General features: G+C 40.2%; 2 protein-coding genes across 4 annotated transcripts; one reads left to right on the plus strand and one right to left on the minus strand.

Annotated features, from left to right (window-relative positions):
• Positions 1 to 4,406: 4,406 nt before the first annotated feature.
• Positions 4,407 to 7,283, plus strand: LOC118827764 (chemokine XC receptor 1-like). The gene is made up of 2 exons (XM_036599228.1): positions 4,407 to 4,584; positions 6,178 to 7,283. Exons 1-2 carry the CDS (start codon positions 4,581 to 4,583, stop codon positions 7,161 to 7,163), a joined length of 990 nt encoding a protein of 329 aa, XP_036455121.1. The 5' UTR covers positions 4,407 to 4,580; the 3' UTR covers positions 7,164 to 7,283.
• Positions 7,284 to 8,129: 846 nt separating this feature from the next.
• Positions 8,130 to 15,023, minus strand: rnf181 (ring finger protein 181). Of its 3 annotated transcripts, XM_036599045.1 has the most exons (7): positions 14,925 to 14,985; positions 14,598 to 14,651; positions 13,867 to 13,959; positions 12,972 to 13,105; positions 11,540 to 11,655; positions 10,012 to 10,086; positions 8,130 to 9,013 (listed from the first exon to the last, which is right to left on the minus strand). In XM_036599045.1, exons 2-7 carry the CDS (start codon positions 14,606 to 14,608, stop codon positions 8,954 to 8,956), a joined length of 489 nt encoding a protein of 162 aa, XP_036454938.1. In that variant the 5' UTR covers positions 14,609 to 14,651; positions 14,925 to 14,985; the 3' UTR covers positions 8,130 to 8,953. The 3 variants fall into 3 exon arrangements, with proteins under 3 accessions (XP_036454938.1, XP_036454939.1, XP_036454940.1); XM_036599046.1 differs by lacking the exon at positions 14,598 to 14,651 and having other exon boundaries at positions 14,925 to 15,023; XM_036599047.1 differs by lacking the exon at positions 14,598 to 14,651 and having other exon boundaries at positions 13,867 to 13,979; positions 14,925 to 14,995.
• Positions 15,024 to 15,352: the final 329 nt, after the last annotated feature.

Consider the following 15,352-nt stretch of genomic DNA (forward strand, 5'->3'; position numbering starts at 1 on the left):
TACAGAGACAACAATGGAGGTAATTATGCAACTGTCAGACTCGTCTGAGTGAGTGTGAGAAATGATCTGATGTATATTTTTACTGTAAGTGCAACAAATCAATTAGCAGTTTTGAAGATTCTGAGGGAGTTGGAGAGCTACAAATCAAACTGGAAGGTGGGGACTTTGAGAAAAGTTCTGAAAACAATGACAAATGTCAGCTAGTTTCTTATAATGCTTTTTTTTGCATTAATAATTTTGTATATAAATGTTTGGCTGAGAGAAAATAGTAAGAATGATAATACCTAAAATAATGTCTGTAATAAACTAAATAATAAAATCATGAGAACTTATATTGAGAACCTCAGGGTGTAGCTGTATATACCGCATACAATTTCTTGTGGGCATCTTTACTTCAAAAGACTCAGACCTCGTGAGATCAGATCACTCAGAATATTACAGAAGTACCAAACCACAAACTTCAGCCTTCACCTGACATGGTTCAACAATGTGTGCTTCAGTGAGCTTAGGTACTCCACCTTAAGGGTTCTAATACAGGTAAGAGCACTGTTCTATATTCCATTATCCCTTGTATATAATAGCAATGACGCAATATGAAATCGCAGCCAGACATCAGTAAACAAGAAGAGCTGGCAGTTTACAGTAACATGCCAAAAATCACGGGACAGGAAGGAACTAGTATTGTATAGGACCCCCTCTAGCCAGAAGACATCTGTAGGGATGTTCAGCCATGCTGTCTGGGCAGCCATCCACAGCTCTGTGGTGTTTGTAGGTGCAGGATCTCTGGTGTGAAGGGACCGCTCTACCACATCCCATAAATGCTTGATTGGGGAGAACGTGCAGGCCACATAATTCATCGGAACTCTCCAGAATGCTCTTCAAACCAATTCTGGACAACTTGGGCCTGATGGTACGGTGCATTAACATATGGGAATATCCCATAATTGTGGGGATACATGAAGTCCATGAAGGGCTGCAAATGGTCACCAAGCAGTGAAACAGTCAATGACGTGTTCAGGTGGACCAGTGGATCCAACCCATGTCACGAAAACACACCCCACACTAGTACGGAACCACCACCAGCCTGCACAGTGCCCTGTTGACAACTGGTGTCCATGGCTTTGTGGGGCCTGCGCCACACATGAACCCTACCATCTCTGCTGCCATGCTGCCAGTCCTCTAGAGTCCAGTTAGCAACCTCACGAGCCCAGGCGAGGCACTGTGTCCGGTATTGTGTTGTTAACAGAGGCACTCTAGTGGGTCTTCTGCTCCCACATCCCATGGAAGCTAAGCAACGCGCACTGACCTGTGGGTTATGTGTGTGGGGCCTCCTGCATTGAATGTGGATGTGATTCCTGCCAGAGTTGCTTGTCTTTTCTCTTGAAAAATTCTAGCCAGACGCCGCTTGTCATGATCATTAAGCACCGGTGGGCGGCCACTGCGCTGTCCACTGTGGGTGGTAATGCCTTCTATGATGTATTCCTGGTACACATGTGAAACTGTGGATCGAGGAATCAAAAATCGACATTTTGCCCTACGTATGTTTTTCCATGAATGTCACTGGATCATCTGAATTATGAGGTTGTTAAGATGTCTAAATATGAGCACTGCTACATTCATGGTAATAGGAAGTTAACACTTCTGTGTATTGAAAAGACGTTGCATGAAAGTAAGTCTATTACTAAACTTCAACACCAGCTACACCAGGAGTCGCAACCCAAATGTTAAGAAGAGCCATTTTGTCCTTTCAACAAAAATCAATCCACCTTGGGAGAAACAACATTTCATGTCCATTTTATTGAAGTAATGTTTAGCCATCTTGGCTGTAAATGTGTCTCAGTATGTGCTAAAGTCCTAGTGTAGGATAAAAATATAATATAAATGAAAACACAGACTTACTCTGCTCTGCTTTAAGCTTTAGCTCCGCTATAGCTGCTTTTCTTGCATCTCCAGCAGGAAACTTTTCTTTTCTTGTAGAACGTCTATCAATGTTTAATTTTTTATGAGGCTGAAGTCACTTCTCATTCACCAGCTTCTCATTTGAATTTTCCCGTTCCACCTTAAATGGTGCCTATTGCTGCAATCACTTAAGGTGGAACAGGAGAGCGCTCTATTTGACTGCAAAGGAAGATTATTTTATTTTAACCTACAAATCTAATTCTGCAGTGGAGACGCAACAGGGCAGTAAAAGAGCCACATGCTGCTGACCCCTGAGCTACTCCCTAATGCACTCTTGCTGTTTTTTGTGGGGTATTTTGGTAAGGTTTGCAGTTTAATGATGTCAATTAAGTGTCCCAGCTGACTGGAGAGCTTAGCTGTTTCTAGGTCATTATGTCTGGTAACTGTGCCTTTACACCTGAATATGAGTACGTAAAAACTGTAAAAGCCACAAACTGCCTGATCACACAGACTGCAGCGACCATAATGAGGCTGTAGGCTTCCACTAAACCCAGACAGTTTCCACTTATTAACCACATAGAGCTTTTATCTGAAGCAGGGCAGTCACAAACCAACAGGTTAAGGAAATGTTACTCATTCTATTCCTAAAACTGACAGAGTAGAAAAAAGTATACTTATCTGTAGTGGATTTTAGGTTGTACAATTGAGATCTGTGAGATCTTCAAGTGCCAAGCGAGAAAAACCCATAATTAATAATAATAATGCTAATTCCTTATTCATTGGGTGAACAGGGATCTTTTCAGGGTTCTAGGAACATTACAAAGCTAGACTTTGTACCTATGGAAAGAAGAAAGAAAGAAGACCCCCCTCCCTACCTGGAAAAAAGAAGCCCCCTGCTACCTGGGGAAAGAAGCTCCCCCTACCTGGGAAAAGAGGCCCCCTACCTGGGAAAAGAAGCCCCCTACCTGGGAAAAGAATCCCTGTACCTGGGGAAAGAATCCCCCTACCTGAGAAAAGAAGCCCCCTACCTGGGTAAAGGATCCCTGTACCTGGGGAAAGAAGCTCCCCTCCCTACTTGGGACCTGGAGAAAGAAGCCCACCACCTAGGGAAAAATGCCCCCCCCCCAGCCAACTGGGAAAAGAATTCCCTTACCTGGGAAAAGAAGCACTCTACATAAGGAAAGCAGCATCTCCCCACCTCATACAATTCAATACAAAGTTCAGTACAGTTTGAGGGTCACTGTCAGTACACGGTGCCCTGGGGTCTCCTATGTCCTAACCAATAAAATTTAGTTTTGATTTCTAATTCTTTAAAGTGCTCTATATTTATTATACTGAAGAATACTTTATTTTACTCAATAAAAACAACCCACTTTTTTATTTAGTACCTGCAATCAGACAATGAACAAACATTCAAATTTGCCTTGTTGCTGTTTATAATGTATAATAATCTACTTAAAATTTTGACCACTTATGAGAGTTTGAACTCATGACATTTCATGAGAACATTTTAAACATTTCAATTAAATTAATCAAATATAATTAAATAATGTCAGTTTCCTGCCCTTTTCACAGTTTTCCAGTTTACTTTTGTAGAGATTTCTGGGAATTCAGGGATAGACATCAGAATGCATAGAAAAGACGATAATGTACCATAATTAAAAAAAAATAACAAAACAAAAATCAGTACTAATACTGTTACACATTTCATTAACTAGCTGAATTTATCATAGCAGGATTCACATTTTAATTGTAGAGCATTACTGTGCATGCAGTTTTTTGGTTGTTAATAATTTCCAAGATAAGGAAAACGATGGTTTTGATGTCACTAATGTCAAAAGCCAGGGTTTGATAACCCCATTAGGATGAGGTAGACAGCAGCTTCATGGACATACACAAAACATTATGATGAAATTTTCAAAACTGAAATTTTCAAATTGTGAAACATGTTTAGGACTTGAAGACATTTAGGTCATTTAATCATTTATTACACTTACTGAAGATGATCAGGCTGCAGCCATTCAAGGAAAATCTCAAAGCAAATGTCATGACACTGATGTATTCATAAACGTTTAACCAATCAAAACAACAGTAACTGTTTTGCATTTTTATGAAATTTTTGTGGTTATATTGGAGCCACAAAGGGGACCTTATATTGATAATCCTTGAACAGACTAGAGGTGGTCATCGCCAGGCATGAAGGGTCACAGTTTAGTGTCTTCTCCACTGTAACAGGCCTAACTGGACCAATGAAGCATTTGATAACTGATCAAGTGCTTTAGGTGTATATAATTAATAAATTAGTATTAACTAATATAAATTAATTAATAACCTAAACTGCATTACTTGATTGGATGGAGGAAACTGTGGACAATCAGGCTGTTGTTGTCTGTGGTCAGTACAAAGACTGTTGTACTATGTGAAATCTGCACTGTGTAAAAAGATGAATGTTGCAGGTTGAGATTTCTGCTGTGTGTACAGGAAGAAGATTAAGGGGTGGAGTTTAGGGGAGGAGACACCTTTACCTTCAGCACACATTCAGCATAATGACCCACTTCAGTCTTATTCACCTCAATCTGCTGACAGAAACGTGAGAAAAGACATTTCTGTTCAGTCCAAAAGAAAAAGTGGTTTTGGTGGTCTATGAAATAAACAGCAACCAGTAACTGGGGACAAACGAAATGGGTATGTAGAGCTATTTTTAAACAGTGAGTCTAGTTTGACAGCTACTAGCTAGTTATCATTTAAAGCACTGCAGTACGTACATTCATCCATTACGTAATCATGCTCTTTACTTTAAGTGTAACAAATGTGACCTTGGAAATGCTAAATGAGTGTCTTCACATGCACTTAATCATCCGATGACTGCAGAAAATCAGATTTTGTCAGTTATCTGATCAATATGCACTTGAGTAATCAGATAATGGGGAAACTCCAAGTCTACATGAGTGAGGCAGTAATCAGATTTCTGCTTTGCAACCAGCCAAGCAGCCAACCATAAACTCACAGAAGAAGACGTGACATAAATGTAATGTAAAACTCAAACTTCATGCTGCGGCTTTTTACCTGAGAATATGAACATAAAACATCTAGAAGATAAAGAATATTTAAATCCTTCATTTCATCAAGCATGTAGTCATTTTCACCGTCGCTCCAAAAGTGTTTTGCTGTTGTCTCACGGCAACGCTGCTTGCTCATTTCTGCTACTGCAGTCTGTAGCTCAGTAATCAGACTTCTCAGTGCATATAAACTCTTACTCTGATTTCTTTCAGATTTCTCAGTCTGTGCATGCATGAGCAAAAACAGACTGAGAAATCCGAAAGAAATCAGAGTAAGAGTTTTCAGGCACTGAGAAATCTGATTACTGAGCTAAAATCCAGGTCTCTTTGAGTGCGCTAACATGCACTCAATAATCCGATAGCTGCAGAAAACCTGATTTTGTCAGTAATCCAATCAACACGTTTATATGCACTTGAGATGATGGGGAAACTCCGGGTCTACACGAGTAAGACAGTAACCAGATTTTCGCTTTGCAACCAGTCAATAAACTCACAGAAGAACAAGTGACGTAAATGTGATAGAAAACTCAAACTTTATGCTACGGCTTTATTTAAACATCACGCCACTTTGCCCGAAACTATGAACATCATCTTGAAGATGAAGAATATTTAAATTCTTCATTTTGTCAAGCATGTATTTGGTTTCAGCCTCTTTCCAAAAGTGTATTACTGCCATCTCGCAGTAACGATGCTTGATCATTTCTGGTACAGACTGTTTTCGCAGAAAGAAAGAGTAATCAGAGTAAGAGTACACATGCACTGGAAAATCTGAGCTAAAATCCAGCTCTCTTTATCGGATTTCTAGTTTGGAGTATGCTGGTTACATGACCATTTGAATTATCAGATAACTGCAGAAATCTGATTATGATCGAATTGTTGAGTGCATGTAAACTCAATGCACTCAATGCCGAGGCAGAATATGAAAGTGTTACAATTAAACACTACACAAATGATTCAACACGTTTTAGCCTTTGTCCCAAGTAAACTTGGCACGCAACCAGTAAAAAACACGTTCTGAAAGCAGCACAAAACCTGTTTTATTACTGGTTCTGTGCCACTCCCATGTGCAATACATACAAACTCTTCGTTGAGCCTCATAAACTGCTATCAAAAGTGAAATAATAACAAAATCGAAATAGATTCTCTAGTTTCAAGAAGCTGAGCAGTAGAATCATCACTTGTTTGTTGCATGTTTAACAATCCTCTCATTGCTTTCCAGATTACACTAACGAGGCGGAATATGAAAGCGTATATGAATATGACATAGATAATTCAACAGGTTTCAGCTTTTGTCTCAAGGAAACTGTGGCCCAAGTTGGATCCACTGCAGTTCCTTTATTGTTTTCCATTGTGGTTCTCCTCAGTCTCGTTGGTAACATACTGGTTCTTGTCATCCTTGGCCTCTACGAGAACCTCAGATCATTGACCAACATCTTCATCCTCAGCTTGGCTCTCTCGGACCTGATGTTCACTCTTGGACTTCCATTTTGGTCCTCTCAGTACATCTGGGGCTGGACCTTTGGGGATGCAGTTTGTAAAGGTATCAGCTTTGTCTTCTCAGCTGGATACTACAGTCGCATTGTGTTCCTGATGTTGATGACCATTCAGTGCTATGTAGCAGTGGTCCACCCTCTGTCCGACTGCGAGAGAGGACAGCGGGTTGCAGCTGTTCCCATCCTTGCTTGGGTGGTGAGCTTTGGAGCAGCAATGCCAGCTTTACTGTACAGTGAAGTCATGGGTGACCCAGTAGACTATAACGTCTTCTACTGTGTGTTTGACAGCATGGCTGCCAGCGTTAACGCTACATACCAACAGAACATTTTCTTTGTCGTGGCGTTTTTGGTCGTGGCTTTTTGCTACATAAGAATTCTTCAAACCATATGCAGAAGAAACAAAAGACACAGGACTATAAGGCTCATCTTCTGCATTGCGGGCATGTTTTTTGTTGGCTGGGCTCCTTATAACATTGTGATATTTCTGCACACCTTAACTGAGCATGAGGTGGAGCCTTTTACAGACTGTGATGTCTCCACTTATCTTGACTATGCACTTTACGTCTGCCAGCTGCTGGCCTTTTCCAACTGCTGTCTTAATCCAGTGTGTTATGTTATTGTCAGTGTACAATTTCGGAATCACTTCAAGATGGTCCTGCGGAAAATCTTTCGAAGCCAAACAGGGGCCCCCGTCGACCATCACTTACAATAGGTCAGTCCCAGAGTCCATGTACTGAGACAGGAATAGTGCAACACTCAGAATCTGTGTAAATACAGATCGTTCAATAGTTTTCTTGATTTTTATTTTCTTCTATTTGTTTAAACTGAGGGCTGACAACTTATGTTCCTAACTAGAGCTAGGCTGGTCAGCTAGCTAACAGGCTAAAAGAGCCAACAGTCTAAACAATCCCAAATGACTATTTCTTAGCTAATTTTACACCGTTGTGGTGCAGGAGTCAATATTTAGATTCTGACTTGGTGCACTATGCAGGGAGCAGGGAGCCATTTGAGACTCAGCCCTACATGAGAAATGGGCGCCGCTAGTTGGTGCTAAATAAGACTTGTGGTGATTTGGGGACTAAAATGTACTTATAAAATGAAAGTTTTTGCATTAAACATTGCTGTGTTCTCATATGTTCATATTTATATGACAAAAAGTTTAAAAATCATGAAATGACCGCAGCATACAGCGATGGGCGATCGAACGTTATCCTCATTCAGCGGTCCATGGTTGCTTACTCTAAAGGAACTACATTTCTTGGCGGAATACTTGTTTGTCTATTATTATTACTAATAACTTACATTTTTTTCCTAAAAGTTTTGTATTTTATCATATTTTATGTTGGCAGCCGTTTTATAAAAGCAATAAGCCAGTTGAGGCTGTGCATTACAGTGATTTTATAACAGGGAAGGGAGACGCTGCTTTGCGTCGTGCCCAAGAACATCCTTCCTGTGATGAAATCACTGTAATGCATGGCCTCTCGTGGCTTATTGCTTAAATAGAACTGTGTTCCTTCATAGTTTTGATGCCTTCAATATTCATTTACAATATAGAAAATAATAAAGAAAAAAACACTGAATAAGAAGGTGAGTCCAAACTTTTGACTGGTACTATATATGGGGGCTTTCATGGAATGAAAGATTTTATACCTTTTTTACTACTTTTGCAATGACTCAATAGTTATTACAAGCTGTCTGTTATATTTCAGGTTCAAATAGATCAGCAAGACCTACAAGAAAAGCTCTTTTAAAAATAATGATAAATGACTGACCATTACTCTCTTATTATGCTTTGTACTTAAATAAGTGTGTACTTGGATAATAGAGAAACAAATAATAAATCACATATAATGTATAGATTTATATATAATGGTAGATTTTTTTACTACACACACTGGAGGATTGGATCTGGGGTGTATTTCCAAGACAATGATGATCATCCTACTAATGGCTGTTTCTGAAAACCATGGCAACTCAGATGGATCACAGTGGTTTGAACCAAGTTAGTCGGAACCACCAAAGTTTGAAGTGCACTACACTAACCACATACATGTTGCAAGTTCCTCAGCTTTATTTTTACACTTTGAGAAATTGAAAGAGGTCAAATGTTATTAAAAAAGCAGAAATAAATAGACAGATAAACCTGAAAGATAACAGTGCCAGCAATTCTCAACACACAATTCTTATGCACAAAAAAACCTTTTAAAGAAAATTCCTCTTAACGAACGATCACAGGACATTAAAAGAATTATCACTCTGTAGACTTCATAGGTCCTTTAAACACTGATCTTAGTGCATTTGCATACAAAAATGTATTTTACATTTTTTTTTCTTAAAAATAGCTAATTGTTTTCAAGTAGAAGAGAAGCTTCCAGAGCATGGTCCAACCTCAGATCAATGACACGCCTTTCAGCTGTTGAGGCAGCACGTCGTCATTAAACCCTGCATTTGAAATGTGCATTTGAGTGGCGAAAGGGAGGGGTGTTGGGGGTGGTGATGAGGTCAAGTGTACATGGCTCCATGCAGATCCTCCAGACGGTGTTCTCTCTGTCTTCTCCGCTCCTGTATGTAACGCCAAAAACACAACGTTAACATTTGCGTGTAAAACAAAATGAAGAAAACAATTTGCCTAGTTACCAATAAGCCATTTATAACAGAGTAATTAACCAAGTAATTTAAGATTTTACAAAAGGACTAATGCCTGTGCGCACACACACACAGACACACACACACAATATGGCCAAAAGTTTGTGGACCCCTTTCCTTTTGATTGAGTTCAGGTGTTTCAGCCACACTCATTGCTAACAGGTGTATAAAATCAAGCAGATAGCCTTGCAGTCTCGATATACCAACACTGGCAGTAGAATGGGTCGTACTGGTTAGCTCAGTGACTCTAAACATGGCACTGTCATAGGATGTCACCTCTGCCACAAGTCAACTAATGAAATTTCTGTCCTGCTAGATCTGCCCTGGTTAACTGTAAGTGCCATTATTGTGAAATGGAAGCATCTAGGTAAAACGGAAACAACAACTCAGCCACAAGTGGTAGACCACATGCAAGATGTACCTAATGAGGTGGCCAGGGTGTCTATATATAGCAGTTTTACTTCCACTCAACTATGTTTGTGAGAAAAGTAAGCCTTCTCCTCAGTTCCACTTCAGTCTTTAACATTTGGCTACTGCAGTCATATGTAAATGTTGAAACACCCCAGTCAAATTACAAGTTATGTTGATTTTCTAAATGAAAACATTTTTTTAGTGCACAGTTCCTATTTATTTGCTGAGTTTAACATATCGTGGGAAAAATAAAATATAACTTTTGCACAGGCCTCATTTTCTATTTTATTTGTCCTCCAATATCTTCAATTCAGCAAATGAACAGTAATTGTGCATTAATGTGCAGAACTGTGTTCTCTGTGGAGAATTTCTTTTAAACTTTTTTTCACTTAGAAAATGAACAAAACGTCATTTAGCCAGGGTCGGCCAAACTTCTGTATACAACCTTAACTGCTCTTCTGCTGGATGCTTTTAGGTTCCTTCACTGATTCATGTTTGCTTACCTTGTCTTTTTTGAACTCCTCATAGTCAGAATTGTCAGTGGGCAGCTCAAATCGACAGAGTGGACATGAATTGGTCTGCAAAACAAACTTTGGTTAACAAAGTATCAAATTAAGTGTTTGCTCAGCATCAAAAATCACAATGTTTTAGTACTTAATTTCCTGATGTTGGATAATATAGTCGTGCGATTACAGAGTGAGGAGTGTGTTAGGGGTGTTTATAATGCATTACAGTGCATTGATCTGAAGGTGGTGATTTTACAGTCGTAAGTCTTGGCACCCCAAGTCAAATGACATCTTTTGTTGATTTTTGAAGTGAAAAGAAATAAACACAACCTCTGCAGCAAACTATTTAAAAACAAAGCATTTTTTATTCTCATTCTTTATATTAAATTAACTTAAGAACTAGAAATACATAAAATAGTTATTGTAAAGTCTCAGAACTTAACTCATTAGGTCTTAATTGACCTGTTAGGACCAGTTTGGCAGGTCAGGAATTGTAATTATGAGTTTTCAGCTGATGAAAATTCCTCAGCGTAATAAGTTCTCTGACTCTTCAAACATTGTGCTTACACACAACAACCATGGGCTCCTCTAAGCAGATGGCTGGGGATCTGGAAATTAATCTGATATACAAACTAGGAGAAGGCTATAAAAGAATATCCAACAGCTTCAAGATCTCAATTTCCACTGCCTGAAATGTCATTAAGAAATGGAAGTTAACGGGAACTGTGGAAATCAAGCGCAATAAAACTCTGAGAGAGAAATGCTGGTATGCTGGCCAGAAAGGCAAAGCAAACTCCCACATCTGCAGGAAAGTTTAGCTGAGACAGGAGTGGGGGAGCACAAAGCTGCTTGTACAGACATGGCTTTCATCAAAAGGTTACCTCACCTGCACCCTCATCAAAAACTCAACATCTGAAGTAAAACAACAACAAAACAACACATAGATAAGCCAGAGGCATTTTGGAAAGGCGCACCATTTCACGGAAAAATTACTGTGCCAACTGTTAAACATGGAGGTAGATATGTAATGCTTTGGGGTTGTGTAACAGCCAGTGGCACAGGAGACGTTGTGTGGGAAGATGAAAGAATGGATTCTAATAAACACCAGCAAATTCTGGAAGCTGACAAAAGGATAATGATCCAAAGCACACCTTAAAATCCACCATGAACTACTATAAGAATGCAAGCTGAAGCTTGTGGAAAGCCCCTCACAGTCCAGACTTGAAAATCACTAGAAATCTGAGGGCAGATCTTAAACATGCTGTGCGTGAAAGACGACCCAAGAATACTGCAAAATAAAAAGGGACTTAGAAAGACTTCTAGCTGGCTACAGCTGAGTTATCTGGTAAGGGGATGTTACTAAGCACCGACTTTGAAAGGTCCTCAAATTTTTGCACAAGGCACAATTACTATTTCACTTTTGCCAACATTTTTATCAAGTTTCAGCCATAAAAATGCAGGGTGTGTTATTTTACTGTCTGAATTGCACTACTGAGCGAATAAAACTCTGTAACCTGCCGCTCACCTTGCCGAGCCAGGGCAGGATGCAGCCGGAGTGGAAGAGATGTTTACAGGGCATCTCACGAACCGTCTCCTCCTCCTCAAATTCCAGCAAACACACGGGACACTTCAGTCCTTTATCTGGACAAAAACAGCACAGGTCAGAGGGAAATCCTGCCACTCAAATCAGAGCTCACATCAAACCCTTCGCACTGTTAAAGTAATCAGTTGATACCACCCTGTTCCTGAAAGGTAAAAAATCCCAAATTCTCGACTACACGCAACAGCTTAAAGCGACAGGTTTGGTGTCTGGAGTTTGCTTCTGTAGTTCTGCACTGGAGCTACAAGGGTAATGTAGCTAACAAGTAATAGAAGCCACACATTAGCATTGTGAAAATCACTTTCCTGAAAACAAGCTGTTCAGAAATCTTTAACAGACTTGCTCATGTTGTTTCTGACAATGTATGATATACTGTTATCTATAAACATGGACAACAGTTTGTTAGCATTGCTAAAAACAGTGGTATCAGCTGCACTGAAGCCTGGATTTTATCTGTAGTTTTGTCCATGTTTATAGATAACATTTTGTCCACAAAAGCAAGTTTATTAGGGATTACGGAAAAACTTGATTTCGGGAATCCTCTTGTCAGCTACCTGGTGTGGTATAAACTTCCATTATTTGTTGGCTACATTAGCCTCGTAGCTCCAGATCAAAACTGAAGAAATATTCACTACTTTACTGTGCCTTTCTAAAGAGATGGTTCTCATAACCCTTATAACATTGCAATCCCAGCCTCATGACCTCAATAACCAATTATTCTTTAATGAGTGCATCTCTAGGACGGAGATAAGGGGAACCGTTTGAGTATATTTTTTAATAAGCGCATCCCTAGAATAGAAATGGGGGGGGCTTTTTTGAGCTAAGGTTTTGGAAAATGGCGAATAAGAATGATACAGCACTTTTCCAGATAAAGCTGGACATGGCTCGAAATTAATATACTGATTAGGACATAATGGTAGTCAGTAAGGTCACTTTTAGAATTAATGGTTCCCAGATTATGCAGAGATGTATAAAATGGGAGGGACACAGAAGCAGAAGAGGTGAACCCCCCCTTTACCCAGAGGTGTATTAAAATGTATGTATTTCTTTGTGTGTTTTAGTTGCTTCTCGAGAACTAACTCAGAATTAACACTGTGTTTTTTGTAAAAAACCTCATTCCTAATAAACTGAAAAGCATTTCTGTCACTCCTTCACGCATCTGTAATCATTTGGATGTGAATAGTTTTCAGAAAAAGACACTCAGCTGAACGACAACATTTAGGGTAAGGGGAAAAACTTTAATCACTACTTTAATCAGGACTACACAGCAAAGATGTTTTCATATGCTGTCATATCTTTCTTTCATTCCTTTGTCTGGACCACTGACACGGAAAAGACGGCAGGAACAAGCCGTTACCTGCTTGCTGTGGGGTTATACGGTGCAAAGGCAGGCTCTGCACCACCGCTTTTGCTGCAGGAGGGGGGAGGCGTTGGTCCCAGTCAGAAACATCCAACCATCCTGAGTCTATGTCCAAGCCTTGCATTAGTGACCTAAAGAGACAAAGATCAAACATGTGAAATACAGTCGCCATCACTCCACAATACTGGGCTTGATCTTCTTAAAAGGGATTCCTGTCACCAGCACTGTAAAGAAATCAGAGCCAGTACGTTTCTCATCAAACCTGGTGTAATTCCCCTTCAACACAATTATACCACCAAAAGGTCAACAGTGGGAGTTGCTCTATAACAGGTCTGGCTGATTGTAGACTCACCAGCCTCTTTTTAGAGACCCCTCTCTTGTAGCTCCACCTTGCAGGTGTACAGTTAGAGACTGTAGCTCATCTGTTGATGACCAGTTTGTGTTAGTCATCATGTAGTCCTTCATCAGTGGTCACTTCCTGACCACACAGCCTCTCTTGGCTGAATTTTTTCTCAATCAGTGGTACAGCGTAGACGTGAGGGTAGAGTGGAGCTGACAAAATGTGCATGAAAACAGACTGTAGTGCGTAACTGTACAACTGTATAGCGGAACTACAGAACCAATAAACTGGGTGTTTCTAATACAGTGGCCAGTAAGTGGAAGTACATGATGGGTGTTTCTGATAAAGTGGCCAGTGAGCGGAAGTACAAGGTGGGAATTTCTAAAAAAGTGGCCACTAAGTGGAAGCCAAGGTGGGTGTTTCTAATAAAGTGGCCAGTGAGTGAAAGTACAAGGTGGGTGTTTCTAATAAAGTGGCCAGTGAGTGGAAGCACAAGGTGGGTGTTCCTAATAAAGTGGCCATTAAAGACCACCAGTCAGGAGGTTCAGGTACCTGGCCAGTTCTAGGAGGGCATTCTGTCTGTACTGTTCCTCAGGATTGGTTGGCTCACAGTCATGTTCGTCGAAGTACGAAGTCATCCCGGCCCTGGGATTAAAAAAGACAACCTAATGAGAGACTCAATGTTACAGAATGACAGGAGGATCACTTCTCTGTAACTCTAGCCAACATTTTAAAGTCAGTGGTTGAGATGTAAACAGAGTCATTCAGAGTGGTTTGGTGTGAAATGGTTGATTGTAGAGACTTTACAGTGGTGCTGATAGGAACCAGAGGTCACCATGTCTATAACATAAATATACCCACTTTATTCACTGTCCAAAACCACCAGTGAACCTACACATGCCTTCTGAGTTTTATATGTAATGCTGTTGATGGTAAAATAGTTACAAACCTGAAAAAAATAGTTTTCTTTGGGGACTATTTTGCCAAATAAAACCCTTAATGTATCCCTCCACCATGAATGGACTAAAATAAATAGATTAAAATACGTTTATCACAAATTTTATCACAAAACTATTGTAAACCAGTGTCTCAGTCATCAGGCAGAGTCTTCATAACCACTTCATGTAGTAACTTTCAGTGAGGGAGCTTTTAGAGGTGGACGTCTGGTTCCTATCACCACCACTGTGAACAAATTTCAACCCCTCTGAATGACTTTGTTTACCTCTCAACTTCTGAATTATGCAGTAATTGGTAAAATTTCAATTTTAGAAGCTAAAACCCACCGAGTTTTCATTCCTTCCACTCTGTCTGGGATGTTTAACTAGTTACTGGTCCAACTACGTTAAAACAAAACACATTTACACACTGAGTTGTGTTCAGAGTTGTTAGCTAACGTCAGCCAGCTAAGCTCTGTTTACCATTGGGAACTCGGCTAACAGCAGCAGCTCGGCTCGGCTAACCTAGCTAACTAACTCCCATTATCGCAAAGCGAGTCTCAAACAGAAAAACAAACCTGGTTTTTACTTGTTTTTATCGTGTATTACTCCTCGGTTGTTTCTGTATTTCACTCTTATGAAACGTGTACATATAAAAGTGTAACGTTATCTCACCTTCTGTCGCTGGAGTGGTGAAAGCTGAGCTAACACTGCACTGTCATCACCGAACCAGCCGGGCCAGGTCCCAAACGGCGTCCTAGTGCACTATGTAGGGAGCAGAAGGAGCCCCGGTTTCAGGGCCGGTGTAGTGCACTATGTAGGGAGTAAGGACCCATGTGAGAAACAGCCTGGAGAAACTGTGACCGTGGCGGCGGATTCCGTCACCTTCAGCGCCAGATGGTGCAGCTGAGCCACTTTCGGGTTTTTTTTAGTTTCACTTTAACCGAAGAAACTTCAGGGTCTTCCCAGAAATACTGTGTGTAGTTTTACAGATCTACTGTTTGAAAGCCCCGAAGGTGACATGGGGTTTATTTTTTAATGAGGCATGACGACAAATTAATAAATTGAGGCCATGAATTCGATTCTGAGGCCACGGGTTACTA

This window comes from Colossoma macropomum, unplaced genomic scaffold (genome assembly GCF_904425465.1).
Source record: "Colossoma macropomum unplaced genomic scaffold, Colossoma_macropomum, whole genome shotgun sequence".
NCBI lineage: Eukaryota > Metazoa > Chordata > Actinopteri > Characiformes > Serrasalmidae > Colossoma > Colossoma macropomum.

Coding starts and splice junctions, on each gene's coding strand:
- rnf181 (XM_036599045.1), bottom strand. Junction 13,106..13,866: donor GCCCTCCTAGAACTGGCCAG/GTACCTGAACCT, acceptor TTGTCTCTTTAG/GTCACTAATGCAAGGCTTGG. Junction 9,014..10,011: donor AGGAGTTCAAAAAAGACAAG/GTAAGCAAACAT, acceptor CGTTACATACAG/GAGCGGAGAAGACAGAGAGA.